At 41.5% G+C, this 21927-nt stretch overlaps 1 protein-coding gene across 1 annotated transcript in view; it reads left to right on the top strand.

The window, feature by feature from the left end:
- Positions 1-21281, top strand: part of PNKD (PNKD metallo-beta-lactamase domain containing) — a 126268-nt gene extending 104987 nt beyond the window's left edge. Inside the window, exons 4-9 of the mRNA XM_088472424.1 lie at positions 4072-4130; positions 5220-5312; positions 6090-6253; positions 8518-8604; positions 18696-18811; positions 19456-21281. Coding sequence (XP_088328550.1) covers positions 4072-4130; positions 5220-5312; positions 6090-6253; positions 8518-8604; positions 18696-18811; positions 19456-19629 — 693 coding nt within the window. The 3' untranslated portion in view covers positions 19630-21281. The remainder of the gene's footprint in view (positions 1-4071; positions 4131-5219; positions 5313-6089; positions 6254-8517; positions 8605-18695; positions 18812-19455) is intronic.
- Positions 21282-21927: the final 646 nt, after the last annotated feature.

Here is a 21927-nt window from a genome sequence, read left to right as displayed (position 1 = left end):
ACAGTAGGCATTTCTACTACTAGCTCTTTGGATGAGATGAGTCTTGTGCAAATGATCAGGTATGTTTATTAGGTCTGATCTTTTAATATTTTAAAAAAAGCAATCGCTTCTACAACAAACCAGTAGTGACATGTTTAGCTTTGCAATGTTAATTACATTTAAGAGAGACCCAAATTGAGAATATTGTGACGTGTCACTTTTTTTTTGCTTTTAAAACAGTAATTGGAAAAAACCTTACCTTTACCCCAATCTTATTTTTTTCATTTGCACCCATTAATGTCACTGAATCTATAAAATGATAGAAGCTGATTGGTTGCTATGGTCAACTTTCCACTTGATCTTGAAGCTTTGATACATATCACCCTATTTCTAAACAGAACTACAGTATACTGTATAGCATGCAGCATTTAGCACTGTCTTGAGCTGATGGGGAATGTATCCATGTGACTTTGTGACCTCCATGAACCACTGACCTAAACGAACTACTGAACTATATGCCAGGAGAATGACTCATGAGTCACCATGACAATCTGGTTCAATCCGCTCCACAGAGTCCTCACAATGTCTGAGCACAGCAGTGCCAACTGCGGTAGTTTAGCAGTACTGACTCATGCCTAATGGAGCTGATGTGCTCTCTCACTGTGTCCTAAAGGTGCCTACACACTTGGCGATATTTTACCCTATCTGGCCGATTCCGACGCATCAAAACGACAGATCGTGTAAAATATTTCCTATTCGTGAGTCCCCACTCACGATCACGATGCGCCTTCCCACAGGTCGCACATCGCATCTTCAGATGTGCCGTGCTGTAGGGCAGGTCTGACAATCTGGGACACGATGCACTGAAAAAAAAGAGAGGATGCACGATGTATCGTTTGTACATACACCAAATCGTGTGCCAAATCGCGAGCAGGGCTGCTGGGGGAGTTTCAAGGAAAATCGTACACATCGTCGGATCGGCAGCACATCGCAAAGTGTATAGGCACCTTCAGGCTCATACACACTAGACCAATGTGTGTGAGACACCCTCGTCAGTGACGGACCCGGCAGGGGTGCTGGCAACGGCAAGTGCATACACACTTGCTGATGCCGGCAACAACGAACAATGGCTGGGCCATGCTGCATATCGTTAATAATATCCCCAGATTGAGCTGCATGAACAGGCGACTGGGAATATCGTTAACGTCCTGCGGGAGTGCGCATCATTGGTCGTTCGGACCATACACACTTGACAATATGAACGATATATCATTGAATGATATCGTTATCGTTCACTTTTATCGTCTAGTGTGTATGCGGCATAACTCCTCCCACTTGTTTTAGTTCGTTAGCAACTAATCTTTGCCAGAGCTAGTTCACTTTGAAGATTAGTTCATTTTGAACTGATCATTTGTGAACTACCTATCACTAATGGGTAAAAGGGGCTATTTATTCGAGTTGCAAAAAGGGATGATTATTGGCTTTCAGGGAAAGAGCGGCAGTATTTCTGAAACAGCACTGTTTGTGAACTGTTCTTGTGCTGCTGTTGTGAAGGTGTACCGTGACTGGACAAATGGCACCATTGTGAATAACTAATGTGGAAACTGTGGAGCACCAAGTGCCATTGATGTGAGAGGTGAATGTCTGGTACGAAGGTGCGTGAGGGCCGACCGACATGCTACAGTGGAGCAGCTCACCATCAAAATGAACCTGGGGGCCACCAGACGTGTGCCTAAAATAACAGTTCAGCGAACCCTGCTGCGTATGGGGCTCCGAAGCAAATGGAGGTGCATCGGCGGAAAATTGCACGCCTGTATCGGAATTGGAATTCTGCTGATTGGCGGAGGGTTGCCGTCTATGATGAGTCGCATTTTCTGCTTCATCAAACGGATGGACTTTGCGTGTCATGCAAGAAATATCAGAGAGCAAACACCCTGCAACCGTTGCTGGAAGAACACAAACTGGTGGTGTGAGCGTTATGGTCTGGTGAAAGTTTTCATGGCATTCTCTGGGCCCACTCATCCATGTGGAAGGCACCCTTAACCGATTTGGTTATGAATCCATCCTTGCAGAGCACGTTCACCCATATATACTGATTGTCTTCCCTGAGGCGGATTGGATCTTCCAGCTAGACAATGCGACATGTCACACGGCTAGAAATGGCCGACAGTGGTTGGACGAGCACGACCAAGGTTTCCAAGTACTTTCCTGGCCCACTAATTCCCCAGAATTTAACCCAATTGAGCATCTGTGGGACCACCTTGATCGTTGTTTGCTCTATGGATACTCCACCACGCACCCTCCAGCAGCTGTGGCATGCACTGCAGTCAGCATGGCTCCAGATACCTGTGCCAACCTACCAGCACCTTAATGAGTCACTCCCAGCCCATCTAGCTGCTGTCCGTGCTGCACATGGCGGTTCCCGTGTCATCAGGTCGCTCTCTCTACTGCCTCAGCCATCTCTACCTTGCCTACTTCCTGCACTCAGGTCCCCATCTACACACTCATGCCTCATGTCATCTGTCTGTCCCCCCTCTCCCCTAGATTGTAAGCTTCTAGGAGCAGGGTCCTCCTCCCTACTGTCTCACAGCCCTCTTCTCTAGCACTTCAATCAGGGGCGTTTCTAGAGAGGAGAGGGCCCGTGTGCAGTCTCCAACACAGGCCCCCTTCTCTCTGTCCGGCCGCCGTCAGCGCACTGAGCTGTGCGTGGCCAGCGCCAGAGTTATAGACTCTGGGCACCAGAGTGCGCCCAGAGTCTATAGAGTATGCACAGGTCACCGTGAAAATGGCTGCGGTGGCCATTTTCCCTGTACTGCGCATGTGCAAGCTACGGGAAAATGGCCGCGGCGGCCATTTTCCAGTCATTTGTACAGCGCTGGACCCCCGTGCCGACGTAGGACTCCGGAGAGGTAAGTAATACTATGGGTGCAAGGTGTGCGGTGCGGGGCCCCCTGGACCCAGGGGCCCGTGTGCCCAGCACACCGTGCACCCATTATAGATACGCCCCTGACTTCAATGACAGCCTTCAGCTGTATTGTGTATGGAAAATTGTGTTGCCAATTTTTACTTGTGCTGTTTATATTTTGGTTACTGTATTGTAATGTTCTGTGTACCCTGTATTGTCCTACTGTTGACTTATGTACGGTGCTGCTGACCACTTGTGGCACCTTATAAATAAAATGTAATAATAATTAGCTGGTGGTCATAATAATGTGACTCGACTGTGTACATACTAGTTTGTATACAGGAGGGGAAAGCTGCAAATTTGGGCTGTTCTGAATCTCTGCACCTTTTCAAATAAAATGATATGAGAAATACAAGTCTCTATTCCCAGATGAAAACGCTTCAAAGCATAGAAACAAATAATATAATAAAAGATGAATGCTGAGGAACAGGTGCTGGAAGAAGCATGCCATTCATATCTTTAAATCGGAGCAAAAACTGGGGACAGCTTGGGGAAAGAAGGGTTACAGGGATGTGGGATTGATGTAAAAAATACATTTTATAGGGGGGGTGGTATGATATATCGACAGTCTTAATGTCATCATGAGAATGTCGACTTTGTCATAATGTCGACATTGACCATTTCGACACATCATGTAGACCATGATGAAATGTTGACCTGTTAGAATGACCCAGGTGGCACAGTGGTTGCTTACCTGCTCCCGGCAGCTGCAGCGGCTCCCGCTGCATCTTCCGGGTCCCAGCGGTCATGTGACTGTAACTTCCGGGTCAGACCTCTGGGTGGTTAGGGTGAGTATTTCTCCCATAATCCCTATCCCTAACAGTCCCTCTAGTGTCTAACCCTAATATCAATGTTGACATTTTTATCTGAGAATGCAGACACATTTCATGTCGAAATTTTTAACAATGTCGACATCAAAACTTTCTACATTGCGTGTCAACATTATGAATGTTGACATTGTCATGGTCGACCTTTTGACTACGTCCTATTTTAGAGATACGGCTATAGGAATCTTACCTGGAAAGAAGTAAATTTATTATCCTACAGAAATCAAATCAATTTCTATTTGTGCTGAAGAAATATGTAATCACCTTCATATGTTTTATGTTATTATTGTGACTTTACAGACATACCTAGACCGGGAAGGAGTGACCCTGGAAGCGATCCTGTGTACCCATAAGCACTGGTACGTACCATCTCCATGGCCAGTCATTTCAACAGTACAACATTTTATATAGTAAGAAGAACACTGCAGAAGTGTACTAAATCCCCTGGAGCTGTGATAAGGAAGAATTCTTAGACCGTCAGTTTGTGATAAAACAGATATAGGATTTATTAAAGCAATACCTCCACTATTCTGCGCAGAGTAACGTGGAAGTTAGTACATGGACTATCAGTCAGATCCCTCTGGCAATGTACCAGAGAATATGGATTTTTGTACACAATAGTTGCATAAATTACAAAATCATTAACAAGAGGATGTTTACATGTATATTACAATCGAGATATTTGATTGGTTGATGCACAGGGAAAGGGTTGTGACAATATACAATAATGCATGTAACAGGGTTGGGTTTCTTAGTGAATGAGTAATTAATATCAGATGATGAGTCTGTGATCTTTGATATCTTATGCTCTGGTCATCATGACATATTGGATGAAATCTTCTTGAAAGGTTGGGGTTATCTCTTCAAGCAAACATGAAAATAGACTCAAATGTATCACACCACAGTCTGACAGGCGTCCAAATTCACATAGCACGTAGTCCACAGTAAAAGACAGTTTTCTGACTTATTTTCTAATTATAAAAGACATTTTAAGTAACCCATATCCATCTGAATCACGGTAAAAGCTACCAACACGTATATTAATATAAAACCTTAATAATTCCTATATTTCAGGCAAAACTGACTCCATTTTTATTTAACAGCAACAGCTGTAACGCTATTTTCTATCCTGTCTCTGCTCCATGTAGCCGCATACAGTATGACATATGACCATTCAACTTCTTCTTTCAGGAGAATATTGCTCTTTGGTGTAATTTCCTTCAGGTCATTGTGAGTTTAAAGGGTCTGGAACTAGAGCATAATGGCCTTTGGTATTTATAGTTACAGTGCGGCATTCGCGCATGCGCAATGGCAAACAATCGCTCGATCTGCATAAATATCGGCATTGCGGATATCTAGGAATCAGGCCCTGAGTGTGGTAAAGATGTTCGCTGTACAATCATTAACCATGTTCTTTTGTTACTGATTATCCTCTACTACTTCTGCAGGGACCACAGTGGTGGCAATAAAGCTTTGAAGAGACTGTACAAATCATGCCGTGTGTATGGGAGCTCCTATGATGCTATTCCAGCACTGACACAGTACGTGATTAGCGATTACCAAGGATTGGCCAGTATAGACGGGTGGGATCAGTACTGCAAAACGGGAAATTTAGATCCTGGGTGGTTTGTATAGTATCCACCAGCGGGTGCTTCCTAAAACATTTCCCAGTGGATCCATCCAACAGGGTCATCACATATAAATTTGTTAGTGAAAAAGGCACTTGCCATCTTTGTAGAAAAAATAAAAAGGATTTTATTACCACATCATCAAATAAATCAAAGTTGAAGGTTGTTGTTTTCTTTAACTATAGACCTTTTTTCAATGCAAATACATTATTCTGGAGCAGGATATTGTATTTATAATGTAAAGGTTTCTTAGAAAAAACAGAAGTGTCTTCAAGTTATATGATGTGGATATAAAATCACTCCTATTTTTCTGTATACGACCATGCAACTTATGTCAACAGCCAGGATAGGAATGTAGAGTCCACCTTTAACAAACTCGTCAAAGCATTAACTTGCAATATCTGTTTAATCCTCGCCATTGGATGAACCTCCTGCCGGCTACATCTGCGTGCCGGTCATATCAGAGCGCATGCACCAGGATATGAACTATATAATCGTATGGGTATCTACTGTAGCATCGGGTTGTTTGCATTCTAGTGTGGAATGCATGCTATGATCAGAGTGTAAGGGGTATGGCACATGCAGTTACATTTTAAATAATAAATATACTTCTATCTTTATTTTTGAAAATTCTTGCTTCAGTTTTATATTAGCCTGTTGAGCTTAATGTTCCTTTTTCTTTCCCGCCAGTCCACTGTCTGACAGAGACCAGTTGGCGATTGGCCGATTACAGTTTCAGGCCTACTTTACCCCAGGTCACACTACTGGTCACATGATTTATGTCCTGGATGGTAAATCTGGAGATGGACCAGACTGCCTATTCTCTGGGGATCTCCTCTTTCTCGCAGGTTGTGGTAAGTTCAGTGGAGAAATGGTGCTGTTGTCTTGTAGACTGTAACTTTCATTACTGCCATTTGGTGTATTGGATAATTCTAATTTTATTTACCCTATAAACAGAATTAAGGGGGAGATTTATCACAGCTTGGAGAGAGATCTAGTATCAACCTATCGGCTCCTGTCATTTTATAGGCTGTGTTTGAAAAATGACAGGAGCTGATTGATTGGTACTTTATCTCTCTCCAAGCTGTGATAAATCTCCCCCTACAGTAAGTAGCTTGCCTTACAGTACTATGAAACCATAGGTAAGGCAAATCAGAGGTTATATACAATAATCTTTAAGAACTTTACTTGAAGATGTTTATAGATTTTGAATTGTGCTTACACATATTACGTCAGCAAACTGTGAAGTAAGGGTTGGAGATGCTGACTCATGCATTTTTCACTATATGTAGGACAGTAGATAAATCTTATTTGGTTTAGTAGCCATTTAGGAGCACAACATGTCTGGCCTATTTGCCGTTTAATGAAGTGGTTGAGCAGGAAATGTAAGAAATAATGATTTGGTTCCTCATTAGAGAGATGGTTATTACAAAAACACTGTCATCCCTTGATAACACCGCTCCGATTTCCTGTGCACAGCACTTTGGAAAGTCTCCAGCCAACTTGTGTTGGTAATTCAACAGTCCTGTCCAATGACTGGGTCATTTAATCTGATTACTGGATTTGCAAATATGGACGGAAGCTAATCCCTCTGTAATTTGTAACATAAGCCTGTTGAATCATCTGCAGCTAGTGATTGCTTTCTGTTATTGTTAAAGTGAAACTAAACTCAAAAACACAAAAATATGCAAATATTCAATTTTAAAAATCTAATTTGTATAAATGTATACATTTTGCATAAATAGTCTAATATATGTGGAGCAAAAATATTTCTATGATCATCTACAATTGTGTGCTCTTTTTTTTTACTTATTTAACTGGTAACGGGGTAAACACGTTTGCTATAATGTACATCTCACATGGCAATCATTTTATTGATGAAAATGATTGGGATGCAGAACAGATATTTGCAGAAATGTGGCTGTGTGCAGTGCACAACCACTGAATGATTTCTGACATTAAGGAAGAGTGAAGTCCATACACTTTATATTTGAGTGATTTAACTCCACATATTTTATGTATTATAATTTGGGGAAGCTGGTGAGAACCCTGTAAATTGGGAACTGTTTAGCATTGCGGCTAGCTGCTGTCTGTCATCCTGAGCCCTACGTCTCACTTTATGTAACTAAATGTCATGAGGATTTGTAAAACCAAAAATATTTTAGATTCCTGGTAAGGGTGTATAATCTATCTTTTCATGCAAAATGTCTTGGTTTTTACATGCCTGGCAGCTCTGCTCTCCAATAATACAAACTACTGATATCTAGCAAACATTTATAGAAAAAGAGAAATCCGGATGTATTAATTTTGGGTGCCAGTAGGCTCCCCTATAACCACAAGCATCTCTCATCTGCTCAGTATATATTTTTACTGTTGTAAAGATTAGGCGATACCTTTGGTCTAAATGGTTACATAGATATATTAAGATTATAACCATGTCTCCTTCTGGCGTGCTGACTGCCAAAGAGAATAGAACCTGCACTGTTGCTGCCTGTTCTTTTTTTTTACATCATACATCTGAGTCCTCCTTGTATATTTTCAATCCCACCTCCGTGATCCAGCCGACTGCTGTTTGGAGCGACAATTCCCAACACACATTCCACAGCATTTTAATGAAGCCCTTGACTCATCCCATATGTGTCAGAAAATCCCAGGGGATGGCAATTTAATAAAATCCCAACTATAAGATATGAGAAGAAAACGTTATTCAAACCCCTGACAAATTCCCGGGGTTACCATGGAGGCAGCTGATCCGATTTGCTGTGAATTGACCTACTGGCAGTATTGTTAGAAGAGGAAGAAACTGCTTTAAGACCCTGGTGTGTCACTTTACTGCCATTTTTAGATATCGTTGTTCTAGAAAGTGAAATGTATTAGACATCAGAAAAGCTGAGTAATGCAGAAAATGTAAAATGTGAAGACTGATTTTAGAGTTGGGAGGGGGCCTATTGCAACTCTGAATAATGCTGTGTAATGTTTATGTGCAATCTCCAAATAATAAATGTGTCTGCACCCCTTGCATTGCAACATGATTTGTTCAGGAGCAAATTTGTTTCTATTTTATTGTGCTTTGCTCCTAACTGTAAATGAGGTTCATAGTATGTTTTTATCTCTCCAGGGAGAATGTTCGAGGGGTCTGCAGAAATCATGCTGGGGTCACTGGACACGGTGGCCTCTCTGAATGACAACACTTTGCTTTGGCCTGGTATGTACTCAGCAGGCGAAATTAAAATTCAATTACGGAATATTGTAAGGCAGAGATCCGCTTTGAATGACTTGCATTTCTAGATAACCTAGCTATAACTCTGCCCTGGAATGTCCTTTTTGCATTGATTAATATGTTCTTTGTGTGCTATGCAAATGATGAATACATTTTACGCTTTGGTGACATCTAGTGGTGAAAGAACAAACATGTGAGATACTTAAAATGCATCTTTTTTGGAGGGTATATTTTTATTTATTTATTAAGTTACTTATATAGAGCCTGCATATTCTGTTGTGCTTTTACAATTGGGAACAAACTAATAAAACAAGACTGGGTAATAACGGACAGACAGCTAAGAGCTTACAATGTTTAGGGAAATAGACATTGATACACAAGGATAGCTGCTACCTAATGCATATTGGTCCAGCCAGATTGTAGTGGTTCTTGGTGGGCTGTAGTCACACAGAGGATGTTGGCCTGAGCAATGAGAAGAAAACGTTCAGAATGTTGACATGGTCTGAAAATCGACATTGACAGCAAGTCAACATGACACATTGGCGACATTGTGAATGTCGAAGGACAATTTTTTTTTGTCTTCACCATTTTAGGTTTAGGCTGCGGTTAGGGTTTAGCTGCTGTTAGGGGTTGAGCTTATGGTTAGAAATACCTTGTTAATGCAAAACCACGTGGTCAATATGCTGACTGTTGACATACTGAATATCAACCTCTTGAACGGCAACATTTTGTACCACATCCATTTTACAGCAGCCATATTTTGGGTTAAGGAAGGTATAGACAACCTGTGTATCATTATTATTATTATTATTATCCTTTATTTATATGGCGCCACAAGGGTTCTGCAGCGCCTTACATAGTACAGCAACAAATGAGCACACAAGACAACAGTTATTAACAGTACAGACAATGCAGGACAAGTACATGATTTATAAACAATGCTGCATAACACCTAAATAAGCAGCAGGGTGTCAGTAAGCAGTTTTAGGTGCCATTGTATATGAAAGTAAAAGCAAAGCAAGAAGAAGCATGCGAGGGAAGAGGGCCCTGCTCGCGAGAGCTTACATTCTGAGGGGAGGGTCAAACAAACAGGGGTGACACAGATGGGCTAGATAGTGAGGAAGGAGCATAGAGTAGTGGGTTAGGATGAGCGCTGGAAAGCATTGAGGAAGAAATGGGTCTTGAGAGGCCATTTGAAGATTAAGAGCCAGGAAGCCAAGTGATGGAGGAATTTTGAGCGACGGCCAGGGAGACAAAAAAAGGCTGCTACTCGAAGAAGTTGGAAGAGGCAAATGTCATTAGTGTCGAATGGGAAGAATGAGATGGAGGATTCAGAAGGTAAGACTTGGTAGGAGTGACCCAAGAATAGCAGGACCCCAATACCACCTCCCTGGAAACCTCCAGGCCAGGGTGTGTGAGAGAATGTGAGGACCCCAAAGGAGATAGCTGCAGGACCAGTGGTGTCAGATGGGTAAATCCAGGGTTTGGTGATGGCAAGGAGAATCAAGGCGTTGCAGATAAAGTGCTCATGAACGGGGACCAGTTTATTATAGACAAAACTGGCTTTCCAGAGGGAACAGGAGAGAGGGACAGAGTTAAGAGGCGAGAGGAGAATGAGATTATTAGGGTTGATGTAGTGTGGAGGTGATCTTGATCTAGAGCAGGGGGATAAGGAGTGTGGGGGTATGTGGCTGGCTTCTGAGTGAGGAAGGGTGACAGCAGGTGGTCGGTAAGGTGGAGGTTTAGTGTGGGGGGGGGGGAGGACAGGTAACTTGGAGAAAAGAGAGGGTGCAGGGTTTAGTGGTGGAAGAGAAGTGATTAATACTGGAGTTGTGGGAGATGCGGTGGAGAGACTTATATGTGATGAAGAGAGACAGAGGAGGGGAAGGAGGGGGAGAATGTAGAGGTGACTATGGATGGAGAAACGAGGTGAAAACTGGTGGTAGAGGAGAAAATAATGTAGCAGCTGAGTGAGGGAGGAGTAGAAGAAAAGAGACATAGTGTAGATGAGGCAGTTGGGGGGGGGGGGAGTCAGTAGTAGTAATGAGTGTGAGATGAGGGAGCAGTACAGTTCAATGGTCAAAATCAGATGAAAGGAAGAACAGTGCTGGAAGATGTAAAGGCACAACTACTAAAGTATATTAGAAACAAAAAAAAGGAGTTTAGAGCTGTTAAAGTTGCAAGACTTTAGAATTAGTATAAAGTATGATTATATATGTATGTATATATATATATATATATAAAAAGGTATAGGTGTGAAACAATAGTAGATACTACAGTGGTATAAAGATAAATTGACAGTGGTACTGGAATGATTTAAACCGTGTAGAGAAGATACGCAAACATACCAGAATTAAATGTTCAGTAAGCAGGTAGTTGCTTGCAATGCTGAAGCAGGGTGTTGGCAAAAGCTGTGTCCAGGTTATAATGAACGCTGGTGGCTGAGTAGCAGGGTTTCCAGAAGCTCAGAAGATCCTTTGCATTTTTTTCCCAGTTATAAAGAGTTCTTTTAAAATGTTGTCCTCCTGTCTTCCTCCTGTTTAACTCCTGACTAACTCTTTAAGTTATGCTGTACATGTAGTCCCACTTAGAAAAAACACCACTTTGAAATAAAAACCTAAGCAGCCTTGTAACCTACTGAGTAGATAGTTAAGCATAACATGTGTAGTCACTGATTGCACCCACCCCCAATAACCTCACCCACACCAGATACAAGGCATAAAATTCTAATACAAACAAGCAGAGCCAAAAAAGCATCCCATGAAGCTAGGAGATACTATTTAATTATATAGTCAGATCTTAAGTTACTCTGTAGTTTACAGATATTAATTAAAGACAATATACCTAGAAAATCAGTGTATTCCAGACAGCATTGGTATTTCTATAATAGATGCTTGGTGCAAATAGATGTTTACCTAGAAAATCAGTCTATTCCAGACAGCATTGGTATTTCTATAATAGATGCTTGGTGCAAATAGATGTTTACCTAGAAAATCAGTCTATTCCAGACAGCATTGGTATTTCTATAATAGATGTCTGGTGCAAATAGATGTTTACCTAGAAAATCAGTGCATTCCAGAAAGCATTGGTATTTCTATAATAGATGCTTGGTGCAAATAGATGTTTACCTAGAAAATCAGTGTATTCCAGACAGCATTGGTATTTCTATAATAGATGCCTGGTGCAAATAGATGTTTACCTAGAAAATCATGCATGAATTCAATTAAAATCTCAGAGGTGCCCATAAAGCCTATCGGGTCTGATTCATTTATTGAATGGAATTGCAAAGCTGCACGCAAGCAGATATGGTAATGTAGCAGGCGGCATCACGCCACCTGCTGCATTACTTATCCGAGCTGCGTTGTACACTACAGCATCGGATAATCTGCGGGAACATCAGCCAGCTAAGTGACCATGAGGTCACGCGAGTCAGCCGCCACAGATGAGAGAAAGAGGCAAGGAAATCTCCGTCAGCCGAAGGAGATCCTGGCCTATTTTCCTCCCCCTCAACGGTGGAGACATGCCTCTGTTTGGGGAAACTAAGACCATCGTCGCCTCCAAACGGCAGCAGACTACAAATTCACGCAGGACCCGTACTGCGCAGTACAGGTCAGGTACCTGCACAGATTCCAGAACATCAGGAACATGCCTTCCGCAGTGGACTAATGTGCACTGCTGAATAAGGGCCATGGTCAACATGTATTAAATATACATAACCAACAAGGAGAAAATAACAGGAAAATTTTTTTGATGTTTGGCTCCCATATGTTTCTACACTTTTCGATGTTATAAAGGATACATTGAGAAAATGTTTCGGTCTAACAACCTGGTACAATTTGGAAGTTTTAGCCACGGGTGTGCCATTCTAATAGTTATAATTGGTTATTTTTATTATTATTATATATTTTTTTCATCTCTGTATTTTATAGGGTACAATATAGACATTTCTTTGTCACTGTATTATTGTTAACATACACTTTATATGTATTATGTTTCTCACTTGACATTGACAAAATGACATTATAATAAATATTACAATCTGTCAATAAAAATTGGCACAAAAAAAAAATACATAACCATTATCAAAAATTGTCTAATTATATGTAAGAATTTCACCAAACAAGGACATATAGAAAATAGTGATAAATGGCTGAGGATCCAGAATTGTGGAACGTAATAAAAAGAACACCGGATGGATTGATGTCAATGGAGTAAATCCAAGTACAGCTTATAAAGACTTGGGCCAGATTCAGTGACGGACGCAATGTCAATGTCGCGCTCAGTAGAGCGATTTATTTATTTATTTTCTTTCCACGGCGCATGCGCCAAAGCCTCACTGCGCACATAACATACAGCGATGGATTAGCGACATCACTTGCAGTGAGGACTTATTCGCAAAGTACGTGACAGATAGTCAGCATTTGAGAGAGGTAACAGTGGGTGGAGAGAAAAATGCAGGCGTGTTGGGACCATTTTCAAGGTGTGATCTAGTGAGCCTCTGCGTTTTCAATCTCAGCTGCAGAGGCCCTGGTGTCTTAGGAGAGCCTCTCAGCCTGATACAGCATAGGCTTACTCAGCTAACTCATTTGCGTATTTTCACAAGTCCGCTGCGTACAGAATCTCAGTCGCGACTGCATGATATAGCATGGAAAATTCCTGTTATGTTTTGGCTATAGCGAGTGAAAACAGATATGCACAGTAGTATGGTTAATGTGAATCTTACGGAACTCTGCTGATTTTTGGTATTCTCCTGTAGGTGAGTGAGTCCCTCCTTGTTGCAAAAGCTGGGCAGCTGCCCAGCTCAATTCAAAGCCACAAACAGGGTTCACTTGCTGTTTATATGCATAAGGTACTGAGTTAGCCTTTTCAGAGGTGAATGCAAGCACGATCAGCCAATTGGCTTTGGAACGGTCGCTGCTGAGTTGGGGAGTAATGAATGGTAGTAAAAAGTCTTTTTATATCCAGATGCATTTCTGTGTCTGCTTGACACTTATTTTTTTTAAAGGAATAATAGCAGCAATGAGTGTACTGCTATTGTATGGGTTGAAGTAGTGTTCCCAAATATACCAGTTTTTACAGGACAGTCACCTATTTTTCCACCTAAGACGTAATTGCAAAAGATTTTAAATTATTTCATGAGGCGCTTTGCTGCTTAGCACATGTTTGCAAGCAGAACAGGCATTAATCACTATTGGGCAGGTAAACATGTACTTTAATCAAGGATGTAGTCACTATCTCGGCAGTCGGGATGCCGGCGCTCAGAATCCCGAACAACAATATCCCTACAGTAAGTGTTAGAGGGAGGTTTAGGGTTCGGTTGCGGGGAGAATGGGTTAGGGTAGGGGAGTGTTGGGGTTAGGCTGCGGGGGGAGGTTAGAGTTAGGCTGCGGGGAGAATGGGTTAGGGTAGGGGATTGTTGGGGTTAGGCTGTGAGGGGGAGGTTAGGGTTAGGCTGCGGGGAGAATGGGTTAGGCTGTGAGGGGGAGGTTAGGGTTAGGCTGCGGGGAGAATGGGTTAGGGTAGGTGAGTGTTGGGGTTAGGCTGCGGGGGGAGGGTAAATTTAGGCTGCTGGGAGAATGGGTTAGGGTAGGGGAGTGTTGGGGTTAGGCTACGGGGGGAGGTTAGGGTTATGCTGAGGGGAGAATGGGTTAGGGTAGGGGAGTGTTGGGATTAGGCTGCGGGGGGAGGTTAGAGTTAGGCTGTGGGGAGAATGGGTTAGGGTAGAGGAGTGTTGGGGTTAGGCTGTGAGGGGGAGGTTAGGGTAGGGGAGTGTTGGGGTTAGGCTGCGGGGGGAGGTTAGAGTTAGGCTGCGGGGAGAATGGGTTAGGGTAGGGGAGTGTTGGAGTTAGGCTGCGGGGGGAGGTTAAATTTAGGCTGCGGGGAGAATGGGTTAGGGTAGGGGAGTGTTGGGGTTAGGCTGTGAGGGGAAGGTTAGGGTTAGGCTGCGGGGAGAGTGGGTTAGGGTAGGGGAGTGTTGGGGTTAGGCTACGGGGGGAGGTTAGGGTTATGCTGAGGGGAGAATGGGTTAGGGTAGGGGAGTGTTGGGGTTAGGCTGTGAGGGGAAGGTTAGGGTTAGGCTGCGGGGAGAGTGGGTTAGGGTAGGGGAGTGTTGGGGTTAGGCTGCGAGGGGGAGGTTAGGGTTAATACAGACACGCGTCTGTATTCTGACTGTCGGAATACCGCTGTCGGTATTCTGAACGCCGACATCCCTACTGCCGGGGTCCCGTACCCAACCCCTACAATCCCCAATAAGTTTTTTTTACAGATTTTGGTTATAATGTAAGTTTTTCAACAAATACTCAAGTTATAAAGCTTGGAGAATATGAATAAGTCAATATACAGAAAAGTACATGTTACTTCTTTTAGGAAAGGTATATTTTGAAAAATATAAATATGGACATTTCCAGTGAAAAAAAATTGGGACTGTTGCCAAGTTTGCCAACACGTAATGCTTTTTTTCCCATACATACATTTTTTTTTCCTTTTATTAAATTTAACCTATTCCCTCAGGACATAAGGGGATAGGATCCTGCAACTTTTGACCTTATTTGGGATCTAAAAGATAGTATAGGGAATATTTATTATGGCCTGAACAAACATGGGTATGCACTCTTTATCATTTTACAGTGACTAGAGCCCTAAGCATTAGTGAAAATTGATGACCACAATATAGGTACTGTAACACATAGCAAATAGTAATTAGAAGTTGGTTGGAATCTGATTAGTCGCTATTTGTTACAGTAGCTGTTTTTCGGAATCTTTTCTTCATCCTTTAGCTAAGATCATGAGTAGTAAGTCATATGTCAGGGGGTACCACCACCCTCTGAATGATGAGCAGTCTATGTCAGAAGGCAGGTTGCTTGGTTGTGCTAGTGCCCCTGGGGGATAGGGCCCTGGGGTACCTGAAATTGCACAATGGAAGGTCAAGAAACCTGCACTGGAAGCACATAATAAAACACAAGGGCACTCTGATGCAAGTATTTTTTTTCCTTTGCCTAGCCTTGCATCTGGGCAAGAAAACTTTTTTTTTTTTATATCTACTGGCCATTAGGTGGGCTTCTGGCACTCTCTATTCATTGCACTTATACTTTTTATGTATGTTTTTTATTTTTTTGTGTGTATGTTCCTCGCATTTCATTTTTTGGGAGTTTGGGTGCGACATATATAGGCAGCCCTCATTCTGGGGGAGTTGAATTACCAGTTCCCAGAGGAAAGCTTTAGTTGAACTAGGAGAGAGCCTTGCGGCAGAGGCAGACATGAAGACCCTTGCCCTCTAAAGAGTCAATTGAAACTGGGAACGGGAATTGCCAGGGAACCCTCCCAGGTTTTGAAGACCCTATTGACCTATAAGGATCCTTATACGTATAGGGAGAAATGGGCTCTTCTACTTTTACAGAGCGTTCAAGACCCTAGCCACATGCGTATCAGGCTTCAATTACACAAATAATATAGTTTGGCAAAATAATTTATTAGGCACTACTCACATTACTGTAGTAAAATTCTCATGAATATTGGTTCAAACCACAAAATGGCTGCCCGCACTGTGCATAGTAAGTAATGTATACATTTAGCATAGGTATTTAAATGTATTGATGTCATTTTATACTTATTCACGTGCCCTAAAAATATACTTTGTTGAGGGAAAGCCCTGCTGTAATACATGGTCTCACAATTTAAGGTGTGGTTTGCGCAGGTCTTGTTACGAGTGTGCCGATTTGGGGGTGTGGCCTGAAATTCTTTCCTCTCACCACTTCTGAATTTTTAGAAGTTTTGACAATCAATTATCCATTTCTATAAAATTGCTCCCCATGTGGTGTTTCTGCCATGGTTACATTCATTTCCAAATATTATTTTCTTTGTGGAGGTACTATTAATTAAAAAAGGATCCCGAGTATCTTCTGCCAAAACTAACATCTGCTTTATCTGACAAGACCAGGGAGATGAAAGTTGCTCAACCATAGACCCAGAATGAGCCCGGTTTACGTTAAGAGTGATGAACTAAGGGGTGTATTCGGGGGGAGCTCTCTTCTTGCGCTTCATAACCCTACCGCGGTAATGACATGGTCTCTCCTAACCCAGTGATATAAACAAGCTGTGTCTATGGTGATAGGAGTTACATATATATATTGTAATAGAATGTACCATTTGGCCACTTATATAGATGAACATTTCTAAAACAGGATTGTCTCACTCACTATAGGCCCCAAAGTTTTTCTGAAACTTATAAAGTAATTGAAGTAATTTAGTGAAATTTGACACAGCCCCACCTCGTGTCTGTGTGTTACGTGCCGATATGAACCGGTACACAGCTGAACAACGCGTATTTATTGTCCAGATGTACTGGAAAACTGAGCTGATAAGGGCCCATACAGGCACGTAACACACAGACACGATGAATGTGGATGCCTCAATACATAACGCCACTGTCGGAAGCAGGAATACCTACTGACTACCAGTGGCGGCTGCAGAGGTGAGACTGCAGCACAGTCCAAAATTCAAATAGGGGAGCTACTCCAACTGCCATCCTCACTGGTATTCTCACTGGCAGTTGGTGTGGCTCCCCTCATTATATGTTAGACTGCGCTGTTGACTAGGTGGTTGAACAGCTGGCCTTCACCTTGCACATACGTGAACAGCTGGCCTGAATGCTAATGGAGAACACTTTCTACACTTGCTATGACTTCCTCATGTTTCTCATAGACCAAGTTATGTCTGTCACATTTCAATAAATTACTTCATTTACTTTACAAGTAAAAAGTAAAACTTTGGGGACAATAGTGAGTGAAACACCCTATATTATATTGCACTAATAAATAGATACTTCTATTTTTTGTGTTTAGTACAATAAATATCCACGCTGGCCCAAAACCAGGCTGTGTCCTGCGGGGTTACTCTTAACCCCTCTGCATTTTCCATATAACTCTTCATGGATCTAGAGCTCCGCTCCTACTGTACAAACCTCCCTAAACAATGCAATATTCCCTCTGACACCTACAACAATTTGGTGGGAAGAGTTCAGTGTACAGATAAATAGCAAATACATTGTATTATAATATGTATGTAAGTGAAAGGTAGTTTGGACAGTGCAAAAGATAATGTTTTTTTTAAAAGCTGTTGTAGCTATGTAATATAGTGAAGAGACTTTACGTGTATGTTATTGAATCATATATACTGTAAAACATAACACAACACATCAAACCTACCAATGTACTGCATACAATATATGGCAAAGACCAGGAAAAGAAGCAGCAAATGTTACAATATTATTCTGCAGCCATATACTGAGTATAGTATTGCTCTGTTGTGACCCATATTATATACACTAATAATCGTTTTGAAATACATTCTAACGCTGAGCATAAATTATATTCCCATATCATGCAAGTCTTTTTACCCTGAGTCCAGAATATAGCTTCATATAGTATATCTCAATAGCTTCCATTTGTACATAGATCATCTCCCCTATATAACATATATGCTCTGCCCCATATATTAGCTCTTCCATGAATGGAGAGAGAATCCTGGTAGAAACTGATGTTTTTTTATATCTCCAAATCTCAAGAATTATCTTAGGAGAGCTAAATTAGTAGCTTTACTACACATACTCCATCCACCAGCAGATGCCAGGCACTGGGGATAACTTCTCATCATGGCTTCACTTTTAAGGTACAGGGAGTTCGAAAAGTCCCTCCGCAGTGACTGTGTGCTAAGTGTGTGACAGACAGTGGTGGCTACAGCGCAGTTCAAAATTCAAATAGTGGAGCCACACCAACTGCCACCCCAAACGCTGCCAAACATCGCCGGTCGGGACTCAGTGACAGCTTGTGTGGCTCCCCTATTTGAATTTTGGGCAGTCACACACTTAGCACAAAGTCACTGCGAAGGCACTTTCCAAACTCCCTATACTTTATAGCCAAGGGCAGCATGATACGGATCTGGCAGCGTATGGTATGATACATGGCTGAGGTCACCCAGCATGAAAGAGGAGCAGTATTGAGTGTTTGTCCTGTACCTTCTCTGTTCATTGCACTGCAGTCTCTAAATTGACGGGGCTTATTCTACTCTTCTCCTTGCAGGCCATGAATACGCAGCAGACAACCTTACATTTGCGGCTGTGGCGGAACCTGAGAACGTTGTTCGTGAAAAGAAATTCCAGTGGGTTATTCAGCAGCGACTAGAAAGGAAATGTACAGTGAGTAAAACAAAACGCACAGAGATTTGGGTCTCATCTGAGCTAACGGAATCTTGTTTTACTCAGTAGATTCCTTACACTTTAGACAAAGCTTCATTAATAAGGGTTAATGTAAACCTATGAATCTATTAAAATTCTTAAAACAGGAATATTTCAAACATTTCTATGATGATCTAGTTCATTTTGTAGAGATGTCATTATTTCCCGTCCCTTTGGGGGCAAAATATGACCAAGAGCAGACACAATTGCTGAGTTTGTTCATAAGATGATATCTAACAGATAGATTATCTTGTGCTAAGGCCAATTAGGCAAGATTATTTTTACATCCCTTTAAATGTAACTATCAAATTCTTCCACAAAGTTAAGGCTATAGTGGGAACCTCAGTGCTGTGAGGCCGTAATGCTAACCACTACACCGTCTGTGCTGCCCGTATGCATAGGTGACTGTATAAATGTTACTTTAACACAAACCAATCCGATTCTAACAACTTGTTCTAGTACAGTTTAGAAAATTGATACAGAAGTCTGGTTGCTATAAGTAGTGGCACTCTTTTTGCACATTACATCAGTTTTTAAAAAATTCTCCCAATGTCTTTCTGTCTGTTTCAATTCCTAGTTACTGAGACATTTCTTTCTGTTTGTAGTCCCCATCCACCCTAGGTGAAGAGAAGGAGTATAACCCGTTTCTGCGGACACACTGTAGAGATTTGCATCTGGCGTTGGACCTTCAGCGAGGGGCTGACGAGGAATGGAATCATTTTAGGGCTCGGGTCCTGGAAGAAGTTCGGAGGAGGAAAGACCTATTTAAAGGCAGATAGTCGTGTTGCCTGCAGGAAATGGTTTTATGCTGACTGGAGACCCTGATCTGGAAGATATATACTGGGAAAATAAATCTGTTCACCCCAGGTTTTCATTTGATGCTTAGAATCCTGTATGGATGAGATACGTTCTCTCTGTCATCCTGTTATTCTGTTTATGTGGTGTTTGAATCTCCCTCGTTTCACTGGGAGAAATGGTTTCTAAATGAGATGAAATATGCGTGGAAGATGAACTTTATTACTACACAGATCTTTGTCAACGTTTGCTGCTGAATTACTGTTGCACTTTTTTTTTCCAATGCTCAACTTCCAGGATGGATCCTATTTCTACATCTTGTGGTGTTTAAGAATAACAACAAAAAAACTATATATTTTCAGCATATCAAAGAAGTAAAAGAAACCTACAACTTCACAACCACTTGAGGGGAGCAATTATCCCTGATCCAAAATAATTGTTCTCTGGAAGTGAACACTAGTGCTGGCTAGCTGCCACAAATAACGATTGTGCAATGTTTATTTCTATCTGTGTGTCTTTGGAAACCTTGTGGTTAGTATGGCTGCCTGTGGGTACAACAAAGAAGCACTGTATATACATTTTGCTGTACCCGTACGGGCATGTTAGACTTTTTGAACATTTAGTAGCTGTGAACCACTGACCCTACACTAATATTCCTTCTATTACAAGCCTCAGCTTTTTAAACCGGGGAAGAATTAATTTCCTCTGTAAGCCCCTTGTGTTTTTGCGTTTGTTTTTAAATCTAGTTTGGTTGATTTTTAGATTTCCAGTAGACATTTGCTCACCTCTCCCAATGAAGTTATTGTATATAATAGTGTAAACATTTAATCTGTCTGGTATATTCTTTTATCATTCTGCTGGTAAATTGGAGTGGAGAAGGAGGATTGTGGGGTCCTAAAAATGTGAATCTGAACCATCTGCCTGTAGATGGTCAACATAACATTTTGTGATGCTGGTTGTAGCTGCAGCGGGCAAAACTATGGATGACCCAGTGGACTCTCCGAGATGTGCTAGTACAAGCAGGCCTGGGTTTCTGGAAATGCCGCATTCTACAGTATTTCCTTACATGACTTTCAGCATAAAAATACATAATATATGGTGAGATGTAAAGGTTGGGGGAGGCTCTGGAGTGGTGGCATTATAGTCTGGGGCAGAATCTATCCTGAGTATATATCAGGCGGAACTTTACAGAACTAAATGCTTGATAGTTGGTGCAGAAGAGTGGAGAACATATTTCAGCATAGTGTAGCGGGGCCACTCTGCATTTAATTCAGTACAGTTTCTTTAATGTCAGTACAGTCCCTTTAATCTGTGGGGCATCAACTTTCACTGCCTACCTGGAATGTGAGATATCCATCTATCCATCACCCATCTCATAACTATCTAATCTATCTTGAAAGTGAAAAGTTAAACTTAAATGAGCTAAGGTTTCCACATGAACCATGTATCCCACCTATGTAGGAAAGGGTTAATGAAGAGGATAACGCAATTATGTTCTTTTTCATTAATGCCCAACCCCTACAACATAGCACTAGAGAGATCTATCCATTGTTTACCAAATGACCAACTGTCATCAATTCTGGAGGATAAATCCTATATTATGATAATTTTACAAAAGATATTATAAAGTGCTGAAAGAGCTGCACTCACAGTATAACAATAGCTCAATCAAAGGGTCATAGACCACTAGATTAGTTCAACGTTTAAAATTTTTATACATTTTTCATCAGGAAAATTTATAAAAATTTGAAACGTTGAACTAATCTGGTGGTCAGGGATCCTTTGATTGAGCTATTGTTATACTGTGAGTGCCGCTCTTTCAGCACTTTCTATTTGGACATCCTATGTGGGAAGGCACACAGGATTGCATTTTTTCACTGAGTCAGAGTGCCAAGCAATGTAATATATATATATATATATATATATATATAATATATATATATATATATATATAATATATATAATATATACTTCTCCGAAAAAAGCGGCACTCCCAGACTTCAAACAATATGAGTGTTTACTGCATCAAAATTTCAACGTTTCGGGGTCATCCCCCTTCATCAGGACGTATCCTGATGAAGGGGGATGACCCCGAAACGTTGAAATTTTGATGCAGTAAACACTCATATTGTTTGAAGTCTGGGAGTGCCGCTTTTTTCGGAGAAGTATATATTATATATATATATATATATATATATATATATATATATATATACACCCCCCAGGGTGAGCACCCCAGCGGGACATGTTTTTAAGCTCTGATTTTCTTTGAGTGCCGGTGA

The sequence above is a fragment of the Taudactylus pleione genome, unplaced genomic scaffold (genome assembly GCF_031769625.1).
Source record: "Taudactylus pleione unplaced genomic scaffold, aTauple2 ptg000122l, whole genome shotgun sequence".
NCBI classification, from domain to species: Eukaryota; Metazoa; Chordata; class Amphibia; order Anura; family Myobatrachidae; genus Taudactylus; species Taudactylus pleione.
This window is presented reverse-complemented; position numbering and strand designations above follow the sequence as displayed.